At 40.4% G+C, this 23,144-nt stretch overlaps 1 protein-coding gene and 1 long non-coding RNA gene across 4 annotated transcripts in view; one reads left to right on the forward strand and one right to left on the reverse strand.

Annotated features, from left to right (window-relative positions):
* Positions 1–23,144, forward strand: part of RFX3 (regulatory factor X3) — a 286,974-nt gene that overhangs the window by 232,327 nt on the left and 31,503 nt on the right. For all 3 annotated transcript variants that reach the window (XM_047101481.1, XM_047101464.1, XM_047101474.1), the window contains 7 exons: positions 273–394; positions 2,162–2,274; positions 6,462–6,577; positions 7,015–7,169; positions 11,343–11,440; positions 14,505–14,654; positions 21,047–21,255. In XM_047101481.1, coding sequence (XP_046957437.1) covers positions 273–394; positions 2,162–2,274; positions 6,462–6,577; positions 7,015–7,169; positions 11,343–11,440; positions 14,505–14,654; positions 21,047–21,255 — 963 coding nt within the window. The remainder of the gene's footprint in view (positions 1–272; positions 395–2,161; positions 2,275–6,461; positions 6,578–7,014; positions 7,170–11,342; positions 11,441–14,504; positions 14,655–21,046; positions 21,256–23,144) is intronic.
* Positions 21,129–22,685, reverse strand: LOC124528118 (uncharacterized). Its single transcript, XR_006966095.1, has 3 exons — positions 22,046–22,685; positions 21,523–21,672; positions 21,129–21,189 (listed from the first exon to the last, which is right to left on the reverse strand). It is a non-coding gene; the product is annotated as an uncharacterized LOC124528118 (long non-coding RNA).

The following is a 23,144-nucleotide window of genomic DNA, read 5'->3' on the forward strand; positions in this document are numbered from 1 at the left end:
ACTGCTGTCCAGAGAAATACCTCGTAACTCTTTTTGTTCTTCAATTTCTGAATTTTCAAAAACTGGTCCCTCTCCTAAGCCCCCTCCCTTCTCCTTTTTCTTTTCACAATTGAAAAAAATTTCTTCACCCTAACTTTTTGAGAATTCATCCGACAACTATCATGAGACATTACAGAAGATAGAATAAAATTGAATGCCGTGGGAGTTTTGTGTAGTACATAACCAACAAGGAATAATTTGGTCTATTTGTTTTTTCCCATCTAATATTTTAGGTACAAGCCTATGCAGAAAGTGGATGGGGTTGCAGATGGTTTCACAGGAAGTGGTCAACAGACAGGCACATCTGTTGAGCAAACTGTAATTGCCCAAAGTCAACATCATCAACAGTTTTTAGGTATGTTAAGGTGTAATGCGTATTAGTTGCTATTAGCATGTTGAAAAGAAGAGAACAATACTAGTGTTTTCTCCAAGTGCTGTGTCTATTACAGATGTTAATTACACAGAAAGATTTGTGTGTCTCCGTGTATATCCTATGATAGCTGTAGATCATTTCTACTTTCTCATGTTCCCGAGAGCTTTTAAAAAATCTCAAGCTGCGTAGGACTTCTAAGTGCCTATGAATGAAAGGCTCATAGCCGTGACCTCGTCTTGCAGAATTTGTATTCCTGGGGTTTTTGTGATGAAAATTGCGTTGTGTCCACTTTCAGTAGTTTACTTCAAGTACCAACAAGAATTCTCATTGCCTGCCGATAACGTTGCAAACGCATAGGCTCAGATTAGAAAAAAAAAAAAAAATTGCTAGAAACTTTGGAAAAGTAAGCTGTTCATTCAAACTAATCACAGTCTGTCCTATTCTTGTAATTTTGTAGATGGTGTCCGTGTTTCTTATTACTTAAAGAGTTAGGAATTGGAACATTCCGCACATTCCTGTGATAGCTAGACGTGCAAAAAATGGCACTTTAACTGACAACTCTTGTCGAGATGAAAACACATAGTGTCCGTGCAGCGGATCAAGACAGACAGAAGCCAGCAAAGAGTTTGCGTGTGTGTGAGTCTGTGGCGTGTGTATACTTGTCGATGTGGACTTTCTGACAAACAATTCACAAGGCCTCTCAGGGCAGAGTAGATACTGATGTTGAAAGCGTTACGGCAGCGTTTCTCAAACTGGAGTCGTCACGTGTATTCTGGAGAGCCTGAGCTCTCAACGAGAATTTTGATTTTTTTTTTACTTTGTTTTTATTTCAATTAGAATCTGTAAAAAAAAAAAAATTATAATAGGAGCGTCTTCTGGATTATCTAGAAGAGTAGAACGAAAACCGTTGTGCAGTTTTCGTTTGTGCATCTGGATTTGAATTTAGGATAAAGCAGGCACCGAAGTGCATTGCACGAATTGTCCAGAGCTAATGAGAAAAGAACAGGGAGAGACTTGCTAGGTAAATTACATAAATTATGTAATTCATCCCAAGGGAAGGCTAAATGACGTCCCAGTGCTTTGTGGAGGAAGGTTCCACAGCTTTGAATACAGGATAATAATGGGAGAATCAGCCCCACCAAGGACATGTTGGTATAGACCTGTCAAACTCAAAAGTTCTAGGCCACGGCAGTCAATACCGTATTCATGTTGCGAGCGGGAATTTCGTGATAGGACAGCAGTCTCGTCCATCATATCAAATTAATGTTGTTAAGTTTAATGTTATTTTTGTAGTTTTATGTGTGTTCATTTCGTAGCTCTTTTAGTTTATGATGTTATAAGAAGTATGAGCCTACTGAGTTTAAAGCTACGTTTAGTTTTTTATATTCCTAAGTAACACGACACAATAATAACTAAAACCAATACTGACCAGCTCGAGATATTTTTCTCTTAGTAGAGGCCCTATGTTGAGAGACATTATGGTATGTTATTTCTAGTATAATCGTAGTGAAAATTTAGTTCCTCCACAATTTTTCAGTGCCTCCTCAATTCCCCTCCACTGATGCTGTTGCTACATTTTGTTTGAAACGTACTACTATGAGAAGTTCTTCCATCGTTGGACCTCTGGCCTTAATGGGTTTTTTTTTTTTTCCTTTTTTTAGTCTTCTTAAATTTTCCCTCATTAATCTGTAATTGGCACAATCCATGAGAGGTTTTTTTTTTTTTTCTGTTGTGTTGTCATGGCAACAGATGCATCTCGAGCACTTCCAGAGTTTGGAGAAGTTGAAATCTCTTCTCTGCCAGATGGTACTACCTTTGAGGATATCAAGTCACTGCAGAGTCTTTATCGAGAGCACTGTGAGGTAAGTTTTTTCAAACGCAGTATGAACGCACGCTAACATTTTTGCCAGACAACTTGCTAAACTAAAATAATCAAGCTTATTCCTAGAGGACAGGTAAAGTTAGTTCATGTATCTTTGAACACTGAGAAATTCATCTTTCTTCCGGTCTCCGCCTGAAGAAATGATGGACGCAAGAAAACGAGAAGACGTTTTACTCTCCGTCTCCTTAGCCTTTCCTAGTCTGAATCCTTAGACGTGGCAATTCCACCACCTCTAGGTACTCACCCGACAAAGTATGCCACCTGGGTGAAGACATAAGTGTACAAGGAACTCATTGCATTACGGCTTTTAGCACAAAAGATTGGTTGGAGCGTCCACATCTACAAGGGAACTGAATAAAACACGGTACATACGGTCTCTTGAGCAGAATTCTGTGCCGCCATTAAAAAGAACAGACACTTCTAAGTGTACTAATGAGGAATAAGTTCCAGGATGTGGAACATGTGACTCTTCCAGGAACATGTGACTCTTGATCTCAGGGGCGTGAGTTCGAGCCCCGTGTTGGGTGTAGACGTGACTTAAATAAATACATAAACTTAAAAAAAAAAAAAAAGAGTATTTTCTAGAAATGCTTAGTGAAGCGCTTTAGGTGTTCCTTCCAAGGATTAATGAGGCTCTAGTTTTGTTTTGTTTTTGTGGTTACTTAACGTTTCTCTTGGTATTTTCCATCCCTGCTTCTCCTCCTTTTGGCAGTGTGCCCCATTGCAACTGGCTCGTTGTCTCCAGAACAGCGGGTTAATGTACCTGTAGCTCACCTGGTGGAAAGGGCGTAAGGGATCGCCGTAAGAATCGTCTTAAGTGCCTCTCTTTTTGAAAGAGGAGTCTGTTTAGAACTTAAGTAGCTTTATTCCAGGGCTATTTGTGATCTGCTCAGGAGTAGAAGATGTTCCCTTGCCTTTCACGGACAGCCCTCCTGACTGCGGACAAGGCAGTATGCAGTGAGAAGTCTCAGCTCACAGCGTTCACAGATTTCTTTCCCACTCCAGAAATACCAACTGCTTGAGTGAATCCGAGTGCTTGTCAAGGGTGCTAGATCATTAACAACCAAGGGCAAGTTCTGTCTTTGTTCCCAACACTTGTTGGCATGATAAAGACGCTTAGTATCCATCTGACGACACTCGAAAGAATTCTCCCAACCTGGAAGAATTCCTGGAGGAGCCTTATGTGTCTAGAAAAAAATTCTTTCTTTGTACATAAATATCACGTATATTCACTCAAGATTTTTATGTAAAGATTCTCTAAGCAACTTCTCACTTTTCTGTGTTCAGGTGAATCCTTCTTAAAGCAACCCAACCCTCACAAATATAATTTAGATTCTTTTGAAGTTTCTCTTTGTTCAAACTACAAGTTGGAGCACGATCCTTTGTATTACTAAGGAGTGTACGGGAAGCTTATTCCAAGTGAAAAGCTCCACCAATAAGGTGAGAGACGAAAGTATCTTCAGGATCACAAAAATTTCACTAACATACCAGCATCCGGGAATAGTCTCTATGAAGAGAGATGGATGGGTATGGTAATCAGTATATGTGGGGAATGGCGGTCCATAGAATGATCCCCATGTTTTCACAGAGTTACAAACGTTCACGCCATTTCTCGGGAGACATGGCGGCAGGTATGGAAAAGAAGAATCGTGATTATTTTTGCATGTCAGACTTCCAGACTTTTGAAGTACAGGTGTCTCAGTCTCGTCTCCTCTCCTGTAAATAGTCACCTGCCCGAAACCAGTACAATAAGGATTATTTAAAAATACATCTGCCTGTATATTTCAGTCTGAACGTATTTGAAAGTGGGTGGACAAATGATAAAATGTTTTATTCACTTATAAAAATGTCCCAAGTGAGGCTGATGGGAATGTCCTTTTCAAAAGAATTATTTGAAATTATTTAATTTGGAGAGATTGCATTTCAGATGCACTGAATTCTTTACTTGCCTTATTTTTTCATATTCTGTACAGTTTATGTTTTTTAAAAAATTTTTTTCAACGTTTATTTATTTTTGAGAGACAGAGAGAGACAAAGCATGAGGAGGGGAGGGGCAGAGAGAGAGGGACACACAGAATCTGAAGCAGGCTCCAGGCCCTGGGCTGTCAGCACAGAGCCCGATGCAGGGCTTGAACGCACAAACCATGAGATCATGACCCGGGCCGAAGTCAGACACTTAACTGACCAAGCCACCCAGGCGCCCCAGCTGTACAATTTATATTAATATCCCTATTTTATTTGGAATTCTCATGATTTGTTAATCAAAGATATTTCACAAGTATCACTTGTTATGTAAGGAGCAGGTATAATTTTCTACACAAGCTGCTGTAGCAGTGACTTTTTTTCCAAGCTTAGTGTTCTTTTATTTAAAAAAAAATTTTTTTTTAATGTTCACTTATCTTTGAGAGACAGACGGACAGAATGTGAGCAGGGAAGGGGCAGAGAGAGAGGGAGGCACAGAATCCGAAGCAGGCTCCAGGCTCCGAGCTGTCCGCACAGAGCCCGACATGCGGCTCGAACTCCCAAACTGTGAGATCATGACCTGAGCCGAAGTCGGATGCTTAACCGACTGAGCCACCTAGGCGCCCCTAAAATTTAGTGTTCTCATAGATAGAGATACCTAGGTATTATATATGATGTTAGTAGTTGTTTTGTTAGTAGATATCTCTTAGACTGTGCCCACGGTACAGTTGGGAGAGCAGTTTAATAATTTGTCTCTTGAGAACATTTTTGCCTGGGAAGAGGGACATCTATCTGTCTTTCACTGTCAAGGCTTAGACTTGCATCTTAATTGTTCTTAGTATCATAGGGTGAGGAGTGTGTTCATTCATTCATTCCCTTCCCTCCGTCTTCATTATGCAATGACGTGTAACATTCCCTACTGCTTACCAGAACATGCCCTCAAACGTATTTTGCTTCACATTTGAATGGGTCTCAGTGTGTTTATATAGAAGGACAGTTATTCTCCGTATCCTCTGTAGGGCCAGATCGACACACGTGGTGGAGACTATAGAATTGTGGTTACAGTTTCCTCTGTTTGCCTCAAATACCCAGATGAACTCTCCTGATTGCCCCCTGTTGTCTCTCTGCTTCTGTGAACTCTGTAGATCTCGATGGGCCTGTTTTACCTGTCCTTGTTCTCAGTACTGCCAGCATCAAACACATTATGCTGATGACTTCTGTCTTTTATGCTCAAAATAATCACAGAATCACATGTTCTTTGCACAAACAAGTGATTCTTTGGTTTTGTGACTGCTTTTATCTGAAGACGAATTTATAAACTAATTGCCATGGCAGGGTGAAATTAAACCTGATCATCAAAATTTAATGAAGGGGGCAAATTTTAGCATCATCAAAAAAAAAAAAAAAAAGCGTCTTTGATGCAGCTGGGAAATGGTTCTGGGAGATAAAATGAAGGAGGAGGAGGATGCGGCTCCTGCCCCCAAGGTCAGAAAAGGGGATGGTCTTAAAGCCCCTCTCTGAAGGGAGTAAGCCGAGGGAGGATTGAGATGGAGGTGTGGCTTGACCACAGAGGTACCCTTATTCTGCCCAGACAGGTGCTGTCCTCTGAAGGCCATTGGCATTGTAGTTCCTGGTCCAGACTCTGGTTGCCTGGGAACACTCCGGAATCCTAGTCAGCCGCCCTAGACAGGCCCATTTAGCCTTGACTCTGTCCACCAGGCCCAAGCAGCTCCACACCCTTTGCTTCTGCCATCTTTGACGGCCGGGAACACACCCAACCCTCTGGGGACTGGTGTGAATCGCATCTTTGTTGTGTGCCCGTTGGGTCTGAGAATAGGAAGAGTGGCAGCGGCCGTGGAAGCCGAAGGAAGCCGTGTGTGAAGGAATGAAAGAAAAGCAAGAGAAGAAAATGGAGAGGAAGGGGAGTTAAGGAGAACAAAGAGAGGTAAAGCGAGGCTGGGATACGATACGAGGCCACTATTGGAGGAATACACGCCATCCCGTCAGTCTTTCCAGACGTTATGTTCTCCCTGCCTGAGCTCTTCTGTTTGCCTTCCGTTGGCAAAATTTACTCCACGTTCACCGTATAGCTTACGAACCCACAGGTGTCTTCACCACTGCCATCCCGACACGTAACGCGCTCTCCGCACGTCCCCTTGAGAAGCATCGTAAGGTAACGCGGATATAACCGTTTTCTTTTTTTAGGCAATATTGGACGTTGTCGTGAATCTTCAGTTTAGCCTGATAGAAAAACTGTGGCAAACGTTCTGGCGCTATTCTCCCTCTACTCCAACCGACGGCACTACCATCACTGAATCAAGGTCAGAATCAATATGCTTTTCCAATTCATTTTCATGGCCGAGTAGATGTCACAGCTAATAAACGAGAGATATGTATACCAGTTGTGAACCTTACGTGATAACATTAAATGAATGGATAGAAATGAACCACAAAGTGCTCTCTGGAGGTTTCGGTGTGTGTGTGGTAGCTCCCATTTTTATTGATTTGGGGGACTGCGGTAGAGCTGTTTCATCCTCATGGAATTAGTATCATACCTGCCTCTCATGCCGTCAGAAAGCATTAACGTGCACAGGCAGCTCTGGGGGCGTGTTATATGTATCCAGCCGTACGGAACCAGTGCAATGGTGGTATAGTGCTAACCTCAGTAATATTTGATAAACTAAAACTATTTTTAAAGTCCATTTTCTTTTTTATCCTCATTTGCCATCTGTTCATTTGCTACATTTATTCACACCAGCAATCTGAGTGAAATAGAAAGTCGACTTCCGAAAGCAAAGCTGATAACTCTGTGCAAACATGAGTCTATCCTGAAATGGATGTGTAACTGTGACCATGGGATGTACCAGGCTTTGGTGGAGATTCTCATCCCCGACGTGCTTAGACCTATTCCTAGTAAGTTAAATGCAGACAAGTACGGATGCTTTTATTCTCATACATTCCACCCAAGAAGTTTGGGGAAGCGACGTCGCGATCTAGGGTGATTCTAACCTCATTTCGATTTGCCAAATAAAAGAAAAAAACACAAAAAACAGAAAACCATGCAACACAAAAGAATATTGAATGAAAGCAGCTTAGAGCAAAACTGTAGTTAAACGGGGAAAAAAAAAAACCACGATCTGTTTTCCGATCTTTCATTTTCTTTTCTTTTTTTTTTTTTTTTTTTTTTTTTTTTTTCAATGTTTATTTTATTTTTGGGACAGAGAGAGACAGAGCATGAATGGGGGAGGGGCAGAGAGAGAGGGAGACACAGAATCGGAAACAGGCTCCAGGCTCCGAGCCATCAGCCCAGAGCCCGACGCGGGGCTCGAACTCACGGACCGCGAGATCGTGACCTGGCTGAAGTCGGACGCTTAACCGACTGCGCCACCCAGGCGCCCCATCATTTTCTTTTCAATAGAAAAGATAACCTAAAGATGTGGCAGCCATCAGTGACTAATGATTATCAGAACACTCCCAAGCCAGGCAACCTTGTAAAAATTATTCTCCCCAAGGACACAGTTCCCTTCAGAAAGCCAAAAGTTTATGAAATCTGTAATTGTGGGGCCAGCCTCCTTCCTTCGTGGTTGCTTTTGATTTGAAATGAATTCATCTTGGTTTCCACTAAAGTTGAATTCCTGTATAAAAGCATTTACTTTGTCACCCTCCATCACGTTGAGAACCACAAATGCAGCTTCCATTAACAGTAATGGTTAACTGGCATTTGGAGAGAAAAATCTCTCTCTCTCTCTCTCTCTCTCTCTCTCTCTCTCTCTATATATATATATATATATATACATGAGCATTCCCACCATGAAGCAAGTAGGAATTACATAGATAAATTAGGTTTCCTTTTTTAATGGATGGTGCATATTTGGAACAAACAAAGTCATTTTCTGCACGTGTCAATATAAATGCTACCGCGGATACTTGTGGGAGAGGTAGGCAGTTGAAACGATTTTATGCGAACACCTTGACGAGCACATACTAGTGACCTTAACTTTTCGAGAAGCGGGACAGAATTTCCACTCTGCAATGACATGAATAAAGTAAAAGCAGTCTTTTAGCTTGTGAAATTGGCAACCATGTGCTTCAAGTACACTGTTCCCAGTTGATTGATGTTAAATCCTAACAAAGTATTGAAGGAGGGATTTTATAGAAGACAAGGTGAAGATATCAGCATGTGTATGTTTCTATTTTCTTTTTTTTCTAAATATGACAAACAGTGGAAGATCGTGCTTTCCACCTGTTTCCCGCCATCTTAAAATATATGCGTAGATACTCATTTACATATAATATCAACGAACACACATAAGTTTGTATAGAAATAAGTTTAGGAAAAAGAAATCCAACTGTCATTGTCTCACATTTTTGTCAATTGCTAGTATTTTCCACTCTATCTGCAGCAAGCTTCCTGACTGACAATTGATTAAAAATGACGCTGTCATGGAAAATTGCAGTGTGTAAATTCTCTACTGATTTATGTTCCGGAATCTTGATTTTCCTTGTTTTTGTCTTGCTCCCTGTGCTCTGAGTGATAATCTTAAACAGTTCTGAAGCCTTTTGCTTCTGTTAGCACCAGAAGACTTGTGAAGTCAACAGTTTCCTAAACTAAATCATGTATCAATTTTAATTGACTCTACGCCTCATCATTTTAAGCGCACAGTACACTTGACCTTTGTTTTGTGCAAATTTTGATTCGAAAACCCGTTTCTTCTGCCCAGAAGTTTGTCTCTACATTTAGCAGACAACTCAACTTCAGGAATTTTCACCTGACGTTAGTTTGATAGCTTCTGTGAAGTTACCAGGGACATTAATGTGCTACCGTCCAAAGTACATTTGGAGATTTAATTCTGATTCTGCAACAAGACTTAAGAAACACGACTTAAATTACAGCTTAAATAGCTATCTTCCGATCATGTGCCTTTTAATATCAATCGCAAGCAGGTTGAGACAAGTTAGCTTTGGAATCGTTTTCAATTGTAAACCATCCATTCATGAGAAAAAGTTGTCAGAGTCAGAATGCACAATTTGATCTGACATGAATCCCTAGAGAGAGAGCAAACTTAATTTTATTTTTAAAAATTATACTTTCCTGGCTACAAGTACTTCACTCTACCGTTTACTGTCCAGATGGGATTCCTTTTTTTAGCCAAAAAATGTCTGCATATCACACTAATTTGAAGTCAGCTTGAAGCTACTATATTCTAAAATACATTTATCTGAAAATGAAAAAACAGTGAAGTGTAAGAATTGCATAAGAACTCAACCAGTAACATTTAGGTACAATTTTGAGCGTATGTAAAGGTGGCCCCCGATGTCATGTAGTACAAGAAAGCAAAAACTTACAGTCACTTGATATACAAAATATCTTTTTCTCTAATAATCTTCCCAGCATGAAATTTGTCCAGATGAAACAAGACCCATGCTAAATATTTTTTTTTAAAGTAACTTTTCTTGCTTCTTGGTTTTTTTTATGCTGATCGAGTAATGCGTTCTATGTTAACAGTAGAAAACATGCAAATGCAGATAGCCAAGTTGAATTTTGAACAAAATTTTACTGAGTTTCAAAAAGGGTCGTTAATTTTTTTTCACTCTTTTTTCATTTCCATTCATGCCTGCCCTCCATGGTTCTAATACATAAGACAGCAGAAAAATATTTTTCTTTCTTTTTCTTTTTTTGGCTCAAGTGGGAAGCTCTGGAAATTTCACAAGATTCATTCTCTAGAAATTTCCAAGTCCGTGTTTCCAGTAGATGATTGTCATGTTTAAGAGTCGATACTGCTTGAGTGTTTTTCCTGATCAAAATTGAGTCATTTGAACCTCTGTTCTATCATTTGACCAGTGAAAGAAATGATTTAAAAAAAAACAGTTGTTTTTATGATTGGGATAGTGAAATTTGTATCTTTCGCAAGCAACTTGAGCAAGCTAAATTATTTCTAACCCTGCTTTACCAAAACTGATAGAAGCATGTCAGACTCATTTGAGCACAGGAAGAAAAAGCAAGGAATTTAATCCCAGCATTAACATTAATATCCTTGGTAGCCTTGGAGAAAAACATAGCTTCTGTGTGTCTTAGACTAGACTACAAATTCGAATGCCTACCACATTATTGAGAACCCACAGAGGTTAATTTCATGTTGTGGGTGTTTCAGACACTTATCTGTTAAATGTCTGAAACTGTCCCCTACACTGAGGAGCGTTGGGTACAGATGAAGTAAAATGCTATTGACTGAATTACTTTGTTGAACAAGAGAAGAAGTCTTTTTTTTTTTTTTTATTATACGACAGTCCCTTCTTGTAAAATAATTGTAGTCATTACTGATAACTGATGATGCTTCCAGTCATTTTATGACCACTATAAAAACTACTCTCATGGGACCCAGCCCTCTTTCAGGTCTTAACAGATTCATCAAGAACATGGAACGGACTATTTTAGGAATATCTTAAGAATACCGGTCTCTGTGACAGCAATTTTATCACATTGATCTTTTTATCTCTACCTGCCAAGTGAAATGGAGAATAGTTATCCAAAATTTTCAAGTCAGGCAATTTTAATTTTTTCCTTACTTTTCAACAAGAGTAACAGATAACTAATATGATATGTTCTAGCATGAATAGATATGTAGAGGAAGGGAGAAAGCTGTGCAATATTTTCTTTTTAACTGAAGAAAGGAAAATTGATTAAGAGCTTAACAAATCAAGATGAAGAATTTATAAAGAAAATACTTAGCCTTTGAGCATAAAGCTGTTAACGAAAGAGTGTCTCGTTTAAGATAGAAAATTCCATAAGTATATTCACAACTGGTATATGTCGCTATAAGCAGAAACGTTTGAATGTTTTCATTTCCCAACAAAGTGTCATAAATATCTGGGAAAAAAATAGCTTTAAAAGAAAAAAAAAAACCCAAAATACAATTCTTGGATGCTTTCAAAGTTAGAAATAATGTTAAAAAAGTCTTGTCAATGAGGGCAATATAAGTTCTGTGTTATTTGAAATGTCATATACACATTTTTTCTCTTCTCCTGGAATAAAGATTAATGTTCTTTGGTGTCTTTTTCGTTCTGCTTTTATTCTTTAACATTTAGGTGCCTTGACCCAAGCCATTCGAAATTTTGCAAAAAGCCTTGAAGGTTGGCTTTCCAATGCCATGAACAATATCCCACAGAGAATGATACAAACCAAGGTAAGTTTTTATGTTTTTGCTTTTTCCTCTGTATTTAGAAAATTGTTCTGTATTATGTACAATGTAGAAAATTATTCTGTATTATGTTGGTATCGTAATATATTGAACTTTTCAAACCGATTTTTTATTTTTGCTTTATCACCATGTAGTAAAGAACTTTCACAGGAGATGTTGTTTGATAATGCTCCTTTCAAAGAAACTAGAGAATCATTTCAAGTGCGGTGTATTTATAAGCTCTTTTTCCGAAGTATATATTCCAGATTGCTTAATTTCAAAAATTAAAGAGGATCACCTAGAATGTTAAGTAGTTTCCATTTGAGTGAGTTTTAGCTTTTTGAAGTCCCCAACTATACTCATTATATTGCGAAACGTTCATGTAAATTGATACTCTTTTGATTTTCAGCATGTTTTATTTTTTTTCAACACTGGAGAATGCTTTTGTGAATAGGTAGTCATTTCTTAAAGTGAGCAACTGTCTCATAATTGATCAGTGTTTATAAGGAACATGGATTGTTTAGCTAGAGAAATGAATCCTGATCTCCACTCTGTCTCCTCCTAACCTTACTACTTTAGGTTAATCTGTGAACGTATCCTCTGGCAAGATGGGACTGATTTTGTCTAAACTTTGTACCAAAAATTACATTCGTGGCGTTTTCTCAATGACTGTATCCACTGTCAGACTTCAGCCACACACCTTGTCTTTCAATTTGGGGGCATAGTTGAGAGATTGAAGTTCTTGTAGCTGGCAAGTCTCGTTGGTAGCACGAGTAGCTCCCAGTTCTTTCTGCTTTGAGTTAAGATTTGCAATAACACTTTCTAAAGTGTGCAGGAAAAAAAAAAAAAAAAACACAGCTAAGCAAAAAAATAAAACACACTGAAGGAACATTTCATCAGTATTCCCACCTTAGATTACTGCTCTAGAGCTATGCTGTTAATGCATGCATTAAGGATAGCCACATTGACTTCTTAAATTTGAATTTTACCTTTAAATTAAACTAAAATTTGAGTTCTTCAGTCACACTAGCTATGTTTCCAGTGGGCCATAGCCCCACGTGACCAGTGGCGACCATATTTGGCAGTATTTACATAGAGCATTTCCATCATTGCTGAAAGTTCTAGAGTGCCACATTGAGGTGGACAAAGACAAGAGGTGCCGTTTGATTATGATGGTTACCGGAACGCTTTCCCATTTGCGAAGTCAGTCATATTCACAACAATACTTCAAACAGTTAAAAACACCTCCCTTCCCAGTATTACCAAAGCAAATGTGGTAGCAGTCTGCCATATTGGCCATTTCATCGGTCCCCAGAGTCGATTTGGATGACCTGCCTTGGTGGAGGGTGTCTTCTGCTTTTCTGCTGTCAGTGACGTGTAGCCTTTTTTTTTTAGCTGAGCACTCCCTCAGTGAAGATAATCTACCGTGACAGAGGAAAGAGCATAATGAGGTTATGACTGGCCATTGTTATCAAACATACTCCATCACTGTAACTTAGTTTCTGTGTAACCTTAAGCAAGCTACAGAATCCCTTTAGGTCACAACATGTGTCTAATATAATAGTTCTAAGAATTAAACAAGGTAATATACGTGAGGCACTTACTGTGGTTTCTGGCACATAGGATGTACTCAGTTAATATAAATCACGGAAATGGAAAGAAAGTGTTAAGACTTATTTTTTGAAAGAATGTGACTCCTCCCATGTTCCACGTAGTCCTGAAACGTCTATCAGAACACAGCATCCTTTGACCTGGGAACACCAGTATGGACTATTTAATCAGTTGCTGCTTACGTGCCCATCGTGATTTAATGGCTTACCATACGTTCCTATCAATATGGTAAAATGCTCATTAGGTTTCCTCTGCATGTGATCAGTTTCCAGGAGATGGTGAGATTTAGATATTTGCTGAGACTTTTTTTTTGACATTATTTTTGATATCTTTCAATGTACCTGTTTTATTCAAGGTCTCAGCAGGAAGCAAATGGTATATCCAAAGGGAGATTAATTGAAAAAAATTTAAGAAGGGTCTGTTTCCAAAGGTGTAAACAGAGTTAAGAAAACCCGGAGGAATGGTGAAGCACCCCAGGACTAACAATAGTGAGAAGTCCTGAGCATCCCTAGGTCTGAAGGGGAAAGAGGTAAAAGCTATGGCCTTAGGAGATCATCTCCTTCCCCGCCCACCCCACTCCCCCATCCCCCGCCCCAGGACTATGGTCTTAGACCAGGAAAGCTGGCTTTGCCAAAACAGGGAGAGAGCAGAGGTTGTAGGGGAATGCATACTTTGAACTCAACTCTCTTTTTTCCTATCCTTGTGTCCCCTCCCAGTGTCTATCATTGGCCGAACCCAACTGGAAGCCAGAGTTTAAGGAAAGTGGTTAATGTAGTCCATTCAGAGTAGTCTTCCTGGGCACAGAGCGAAATGAAGAAGGATAGAAGGTAGATGAGGGGCAAATGGAGAAATCCTGGATAGCCTTTGCACATAGATTGAGATTTTTGCTTATGTCTGATCAGTTTATTGGCTATGTATTTGCTGATAGAAGCTATGAACACTCTTGTTTCACCTGAAAAATTCCCAGGTTTCTACAAAGTAAAGGCGTTAAGAGTGAGTCTGAATGACATTGCTCTGAAGAGTCTATTTTTTTTATCCATTTAAAAAAGTGAGGCTATATAGTTTGGTTTTCTAAAAAAAAAGAAAAAAATTGTATTTACAGAGTTTGTCGTTGAGGGTCCTACAGAGAGTAAAAAAGAAACGAAAGGCAACATTTTTCCTGCTTCCCTAGACAAAGTCATTTCCTGCAAGACTGGTTTAATTAGTGCTGCACCCAGATGTCGAAGAACATGGGAGTTTGTTTTAGTGTTGACCTCTACCTACTCAAAAGGAAAATAATACTTGGGTTTAGAGATTTAAATGCTATAATTTACAAGTAAGCTCTCGCACGAAATGAACTTGAACCAAGTATCAGAAGGAAGCATTTAAAATTTGGCAGGGCAATAAAGATTTGAAGATTACAGTGGTTTCTTTTTCCGGAGAGAAACAACTACCCGATTTTGATGGGATTTCTTTACAGGTCGCCGCTGTAAGTGCCTTTGCCCAGACTCTGCGAAGATACACGTCGCTCAATCACCTGGCCCAGGCAGCTCGCGCAGTGCTTCAGAACACTTCTCAGATCAACCAGATGCTCAATGACCTCAACCGCGTTGACTTTGCCAATGTCCAGGTACTCCGTTTCCTTTCAAAATGGGTCTTTTGAGGAAAGACGCCTCATTTTGTGCGCGCTCTCTCTCTCTCTCTCTCTCTCTCTCTCTCAAAAATGAACATTAAAAAAAAATAGTCCCCCCCTTGAAAGAACTAGGAAGACTTAGAAATTCTATTTCAGAGTGCCTGGTAAATATTTGTTCATTTGAAAGGAATTAGGTGCAAGATGTCTGACTGTTTTGTTCGTCCAAATGAAAAAAAAAAACGTACTTGAACATTGTGATCAAACTATTCACTTGTACTTTAAGGTACACTTAAAAAGACAGCTAATTTAGGAATATTATGAAATCCCACAAATAGTTTATTTCAGATACTAAGGTGATGAAACTAGTTGTTACCATGTAAAAATAGTACATTGCTCACTCAAAGTACAAGCAAAAAAAGAAAGAAATGCAGAAACTGAACATAATCAAAAACTTCTGTGCTTCAAGAGACCAGCAGAAAATGTGAAACAACAACTGATAAGAATTGATGAAATTTCCTACTCCTGAAATCATTATTACATAGAAATACCTACCTACCTACCTACATACATACATACATACATACATTCATACATTTGAAAAAAGAATTGAGAAGATTTTTACAAATTATATATCTGATAAAAAAAATTGTATCTGGAATATGTAAAGAGCTATTACAACCCAATAATAAAAAGATGGCCCAAGTAGAAAATGGGTGGCGACCTCCATAGCCATTTCTCCAAAGAAGATATACCAATGGCCAACAAGGACCTGAAACGATACTTAACGTAATTAGCCACCACGGAAATGCAAGTCAAAACCACAGGAGATACTATTTCCGACACGCTAAAATGGCTATCATGAGACGGGTAATCACAAAAAGAATGAAGGGAGTTAAGGGTGGACTATGCTACCCTAGGAAAGAGATTACCGATGAAAACAAATAGTGCGAGAAGTCAGATGGAGGGCAAGATGAAAGGAACGCTTCTGTGGTCATGGTGAATAATCGGAGCCCTCACACACTACTGATTAGAATGTACGATGAGCCCCTTTGGAAAACGGTCTGGCAATTTCTCAAAAGGTTAAACATGGAGTTTTATCAGATGACTTAGCAACTTCACCCATAGGTACCTACGGAGAGAAAGGAAATTGTGTCCACATAAAACTTGTCTGTGGACATTCTGAGGCAGCTTTATTCACGTTTGCTGCATAAAAGTGGCAACAACCCACTGCCTGTTCACTCCTGACAGTATAAACAAAGTGGGGCATATCCACCCAATGGAATATCATTAGCAATAATAAGAAATGAAGTTCTGATGGCTGCTACAGTGTGAATGAACCTTGGAAATATTATGCTAAGGGAAAGAACCCAGACACAAAGGACCACGTAGTGGATGATTCCATTTATATGAAATGTGCAGAATAGACAAATCTGTAAGAGACAGAAAGATCCATGACTGCCTGGATTTGGGGGACCGGGAATTGAAGGGTGACATAGGACACAAGGAGTGTGGGGTTTCTCTTGGGGGAAATGAAAACGTCTTAAAATTGTGACGGGTACACAGTTCTGTGAATGTACTACGGGAAGCCATTGAATGCTATACTGTACACAAGTGAATTATATGATATGTGAGTTATATCTCGATAAAACTTAAAAAAAATCAATACCTTGGGGTGCTGGTGGCACCCTGGTACCTGGGTGGCTCAGTCGGTTAAGCATCCAACTCTTCATTTCAGCTCAGGTCATGATCTCATGGTTAGGGATTTTGAGCCCCGCATCAGCCTTTGGATTCTCTGTCTGCCCTCCCCCCCCCCCCCCGCCGCCCTCAGAATAAATAGATAAACTTACAAAAAATACTTTGGCTTAAAAATAAACCATTAATGACTCCCATTTCTTAGAAATTTTAATCCACAGTTCTGGTCTATTTTCGTTACTTAAATATATCAAAAAGTAGTATTTGGGCTTGATTCATTCTAAGGCATAGTAATTAGTTAAGTTCATTCTGACTTTCATGGATTGAGCTCAAACTCCTAGTTATGGGGAAAAATTTTTTTAAGATGTATCTTTCTATATATCTATGTATTAACACATATAAATACACACATGCAAACATAAAACGTTCATAAGAGCAAACTGTCTCAGGTTTGCAAAGCCATTGACTTTACATAGTTCATTGAAATTTACATCAACTGATTTTCATGAGAATAAGTTCATATTCCCTTAAAATTTATCCTACAATGTTTCTTTCAAATCTTCATTCAGAAAAGATACTTTAAAAAGTATCTTTAAAAGTTGAAGTAATAAGGTAACTTGTAGTTTCAAAAAGTAATGTAAGTTCAATAGCAGAAAATATATTTAAGAATGATTCCCCAGGAAAAATAAGATAAAAACAGGGAGGGAGACAAACCGTAAGAGACTCTTAAATACAGAGAACAAACTGAGGGGTGCTGGAGGGGAGGCGGGTGGGGGGATGGGTTAAATGGGTGACGGGCATTAAGGAGGGCCCTTGTTGGGATGAACACTGAGTGTCATATGTAAGTGATGAGAATCCCTGGGTTCTACCCCCAAAGTCAAGACTACCCTGTATGTTAACTAACTTGAGTTTAAATAAATAAATTTAAAGGGAAAATAAGTAAAATAACATGCTTTTTGCATATCATTTAAAAAAAAAAAAGAATACTTCCCAATAATAAACAGCTGAGAAGGGTTTTCTGTAATATTTGTGCATCTGTAACCCTATGAAGTATTTATGCAAGTGAGTTCTTCTGGGTTATAACTGCCAACCTTGAGACTGTCTTTGCATATACATGGTGGGTTATACCTCCTCTCTTCTCATCCTCTGCCCACCAATTGAGGCTACGTTTTTCCCTTCCTCTGCTTTCAGCTCCCAAGTTTTCCCGGGTCTGCGTGACAGTTATTAGTGCTGGGACGTGTATGCTCTACCCTCTACCCTCTATCCTCTTTCCTTTCCTCGGGGGACCAGGAACAACAGTGGCATGCCCTTCATGCCCCCCTACACCTTACTTGGCACCCTCGTTTTAATCAGTTATCTCCTTCTTAGGGTGCTACATTCCGTCTCTACTCCCTTCTGGCTTTCCTTTTTTGTTTGGAGGTTTGCTGGGTTTTCCTAGAGCCCCCTGGAGTTCTCCTTCTTCTTCGGTTTCTCATTCCGATTTTATCACCCTCTCCTGTTCACCTGGAAGTTGTCCCTGCCCCTCTAAGATTGACCTCAGTAGCATGGACACCGTGGGGGTGATGGCTCTTGCATCAAGGAGACTTTAATGTAAAACAATGAGGTTACATTTCAGTGTAAATAACATAACGCTCCGAAGAGCTCGAAAGTTCTAACAGGTTTCCTTCAGGATATCCATAAATCTTCATCACCATTGCATTCCCCCCTAATTAAATCTTCTTTTCCTCATGCGTTCAAGATGAGTTTTCTACCGCCACATTATTGATTTTCTGTTTCATTGAATCGATAGCATTACAATGGCACCGTTTTTATGTGTAAGTTTTCCATCTGCATTACGGGCAAGTAGGTTTGGTAGGTCGACCTGATGCGGTATCATCGCATACGCTTGGTGGTTGTTTATTTAAAAGACATTCTGATTGTGAAGCTACCGACTCCTCATCATTTTGGATATAATTTATTTTTAAGTTGAGAACATCTCTAATGGTCACCCTTAGCTTTGGCCGTTTACAGAGTTGAAATGTCCAGATTGTTTCACAAGGGAATATTTACAGCGTACTCTGTTATCAGTATGCTTTCAATCTCCAGAGTAGTAAAATGGCGTATAATGTCATTTGAAAAGCCAGACAATGTCCTGTGGTTTTATTTGTCTGAGTTAGGTTTCAGTTCCCCATCATCCTGTCTTTCCTTACAGCTAACTTCCAAGTAGATAGTGAGCTTGAATTTATGGTAAGAAATGAAATGAAATTCCTCCAAAGATACCAGTGCGATATCCTCCCCTATTCTCAGTGCACAAACAAACAGAAAACACCCCCTCCTACAGTGAGTATAGAGTTTCAGTTTTGCAAGATGAAAAAGTTCTGCAGATCGATTGCATAATAAAAAGCAGATGGTTGACACTCCTAGACTGCACTCTTAAAAAATGGGTAAGATGATATGTGTTATGTTCCGTGTTTTTCACCACAATTTTTAAAGTGCTTGGACATTAATGCAAAGAACAAAAACAAACTTCCCAGTCCTTTCCTTGATGCCTAAATTCTTCCCTGGGTACTCTCCAAGACTCTTGATATAAAATTTCCGAGTCATTTGACAGGGTGTGTTGAAGGAGCTTAGCTGTTCTTATGTAATTCTATCATAAAGGAGTAAGTGCAGAATTTGCAAAGATAATAGTTTCAAGAGAGATGGTTCCATCGTTCTTCCTAATAGTAAAAAACTGGAACCGATGGACTTGTTTCTGTAAATAATAGCATATTCATGCCTTACAGCAAATTCAGTCATTCAACGATAAATATAGCTCTACATTTGCCTACATGGAAATTCAGTTATCATATGGAGGTTAAGTGAAACTAAGCAGGATCTCTACTAGAATGTATAATAGGATCCTTTTTTTACCCTAAGTATTTATATATGCATCAGCACATATCATATGTGCAAAGTTTGAAAGGTTTACACATCAGCATGTTTTAGTTAGCTCTTAGCGTTGACATCTTAGATACCGTTAATATTTTTTTCCTTTGTGCTTGTTTGTATTTTCAGGTTTTTCTATAATTCTATCTTAGTGTACTTAAAACATTTGAAAGTGATACTTAGGAGGTAATTCTGAAAGACTTTATGGCTAATAATTAGGTAAGAGAAGGATAGGGGATGGTGTCATCTGTTGAGAATTTAGAAGAAACTGGAGGTCTCCCTGGGGAAATAAAATAAATTCAGTTTGGGCATTTTGTATTTGAAATGCCTCCCGGTTGAAATGTCTCTTGAATAGGTAATGTCTATACGATCAGAAGAGACGCTGGAACCAGAGAATGAAGATTAGGGGTTTATTCAGCCGAAACTATCTATGCGAATGAACTTGTCCTCTGAGAGCTCGGAGAATGGAAGCTATAAACACCCTTTGCAGAAAAATACACACATAATCACAATGTTTTAGGTGTAGAATTAGGACCTTCACAGACACCCCTCCACGGGAGCTTATCTCGAAAACATTATCTGCATGCAGTGAACCCGGCTTAAAAGTTCCTGTCACATTTCATTTCTCTATTATATGCTGGGAACACAAGGCCCACATAGATTACGTGGGTTACTTGAGGTCAGTTTAGTTGATTTGCGCCCTGTATTAAGATCCACGTCCTCTGATTCTCCGCCAAACGTTCTATTACCAAATGATTATATTTCGACATTGAGAGTATATACTTTTTAATGTTAAAATACAGTATAGCCCTGGAAACGTCCTAAAACTTAGAGCAACTACTGAAACGTAGCTTTAAAAGTTCTTGTTCCCACAGCTGTTACCAACCATGAAACTTCCCAATCAGAGCCAGAAGGAAAACAGTAGTAATCGAAATCCTTGGCAGGTAGATGTCTACATTTTCTCAAAAGTAGTTTTGTTTTTGCTACTGTTGTATCTCAGTTGTGTGGTTCCCAAAGCCTAAACCTCATACAGCATGTGTTTCCACCCAGTACCATTGAGTTCATCCGTCCGACTTACCCTAAATCTTCTCAAATGGATTGACTTTAAAGTTTTATCTGATTGGGTTGTGGGGGGCCGGGGGGGGGTGGTGAGGAAAGGGAGAGAGAGAACTTTTGAAGGCAGTATAAAAACAATAGAAGGAAAGACTGCAGACTGTTGGCTCAGATTCTCTTTTTCGTGGGTGATCATGTATTTTATTTTTATTTTTAATTTTTTTAATGTGTATTTATTTTGAGAGAGAGAAAGCGAGCTGGGAAGGGGCAGAGAGAGAGGGAGAGAGAGAATCCCAAGCAGGCTCCACACCATTTTAATGTTTATTTATTTTGAGAGAGAGAAAGTGAGCTGGGAAAAGGACAGAGAGAGAATCCCAAACAGGCTCCGCACCATCAGCGCAGAGCCAGATGCGGGGTTCAGTTCGATCCCACATACTGTGAGATCGTGGCCTGAGCCTAGATCAAGAGTCAGGTGTAACCGACTGAGCCCGCCAGGCGCCCCCGGAGATCGCGTATTTTGATCCTTCACGCAGACCAGCTGACTTGGAAAAACCCAAGTCATGCTGTTTCGTGCGCCCAGGCGGTGTTCATTTCCTTGACAGCTGTTGTTCACGTTCCCAGTTCCTTCGGTGGCATGAAGCCTTCGTGCTAATTTCCCACCATGCCCCCGGTTGCGGGCTGCCGTTGGAGGAAAAGGTGTGGGGCTGAACTTTTCCTCTGCTCTCTGTGTACCGTCCCAGGAGCAGGCCTCCTGGGTGTGCCAGTGTGACGACAGCATGGTTCAGAGACTGGAGACGGACTTCAAGATGACCCTCCAGCAGCAGAGCACCCTGGAGCAGTGGGCCGCGTGGCTGGACAACGTGATGATGCAGGCGCTGAAGCCCTACGAGGGGAGGCCCAGTTTCCCTAAAGCTGCCAGGCAGTTCCTGCTAAAATGGTCTTTCTACAGGTATCGTGCTCACTTTTTCCCAAGCTTTATTCTCCACGCGCTGCGGATGCGCGCGCGCGCGCGCGTGTGTGTGTGCGCGTGTGTGCGTGTACCTGCTTCTCAGACAACAGACAAGACACGAGTGAAGGCTTGGGGTGCAGACTCCCCGTGGTGACGACGCTCCGCCCACCCCCGGTGATGCCAGCATCATGGGATCGCTCCAGGAGCTTTACGGGAATAATCTGTCAGGAGGACGAAACCTCTTGCTCCCAGCCCTGGAGTTCTCACCTGGGGACGTCTCATAGCTGCCGTGTGCAGTGACAGAAAAGGGCCGGTGTCGTCCTCTCTGCTGCAGACAGGCATTATGTGGGCTTCTTTCCGGAAGACTTAACACCACTCGCTTGATTCTCTAGTGAGGTGATTTGCAAGCTGTGGTCCCTAGACCAGGAGACGTATTCGAAAAGCGAATTCCCAGGCCCCGCCCCCCAAACCGTTAGGATCAGAAACGGCAGAGCCAATCAGATAGGGAGCAACAATCTGTGCTTTTATTTTTTCTTAACATAACTTATTGTCAGATTGGCTTCCATACAACACCCAGTGCTCATCCCAACAAGTGCCCTCCTCCGTGCCCATCACCCACTCCCCCCCCCCCCCCCGCCCTACCAACCCTCAGTTTGTTGTGTGCTTTTAAAAAAGTCATTTAGGTGATTGTGATGTATGCTCACATCCATCTAGTTAATTTCTTAATTTTATCAGGTACAACCTGGCTGCGTGTTAGAATTAGTGTAAAATAAACAAAAATCTTACGTACCTCCCCAAACCCTCCTGAATGAATCCAAATCTGGGCGGGTGGGTCATAGTGATTAGGGATAGAGGTGATGGGAAAATGTCTTCAGAAAGCTTCCTCTTGGTGATTCTGATGCATAGCCGGTTTAAGGATCAATAATCTAGTAGACCTGGAACCCCGGAAGAGAAAGCCCTTCGGATTACATGATGTATGACATCAAATGTTGGGGTGAGTCGTTGACCATATGTCTCCTGCAAGGGCTAAAAGCAGAGGCTTGTACACCAGAAATACAGGGGATGAACGGAGGGATAGACTTGCATTTCGTAACATGAATTAGTTAAGTTATATTTCTAACCCTGGGATTTTTTTTCTACCGGTAGGAGTTTAGTGGGTTTTTTTGCTTCTTTGGATGGAGATGCCCCCACTGCCTCGGGCGTGACGGCCATATCTACCTGGAGGTTTAGGTGGTTCCTGATTTAGATTCTGTCCTCCCATGTCGGTGTCAGAAGGTAGTGACCACAGGACCTACCAGACTGGCTGCGGGCACACTGGGGTCGTCATGGTGATGAGTGAGTCCAGGGGTGAGTCCAGAGCTAGCTTTGCAGGGAGAAGGTATATAAACAAGCAACAGAGTTTAGGAACTGGTATACCTGTTAACCCGGAAGCCCACACCCTCTCGTGACCCCCTTCATGAAGATGCCAGGCATGTTTGAATTATGTCGGCAGCTGCTTCGGCTCTTACCGAAAGCGATTTCTTTCTTTCAGCTGATTTTACTTGATTTCATCCAATTCTTACTTCTGAAGCTCAAGTAGTACCATAGATCCTTTATAGGTGCTTAATTACAAGTTAGCTTACTCTCACACCCTGATAATGGTCTCATGTTTAGCCCAGGGTCCAACTCAGCAAAAGGAAGCCTGCCGGTTTTCTATTATTGTTGTCTTGTTTTTGGAATGGCGTAATTCCACAGCTCGGTGCCTCCTACATTGAATAATACCTTTAACCCATGTGATTTGAGAAGCGCTTTATTAAGATGTTGCCTGACTCCGTGACCCCCTGGCACGGTGCAGTAAAACCAGTGTTAGCTTAGATCTGGGTGTGAATGAGAAAAATGTTGATGAGGAC

This window comes from Lynx rufus, unplaced genomic scaffold, assembly GCF_022079265.1.
Source record: "Lynx rufus isolate CCGP_SWC_20201006 ecotype Redwood Valley unplaced genomic scaffold, mLynRuf1.p SCAF_10, whole genome shotgun sequence".
Classification (NCBI taxonomy): domain Eukaryota; kingdom Metazoa; phylum Chordata; class Mammalia; order Carnivora; family Felidae; genus Lynx; species Lynx rufus.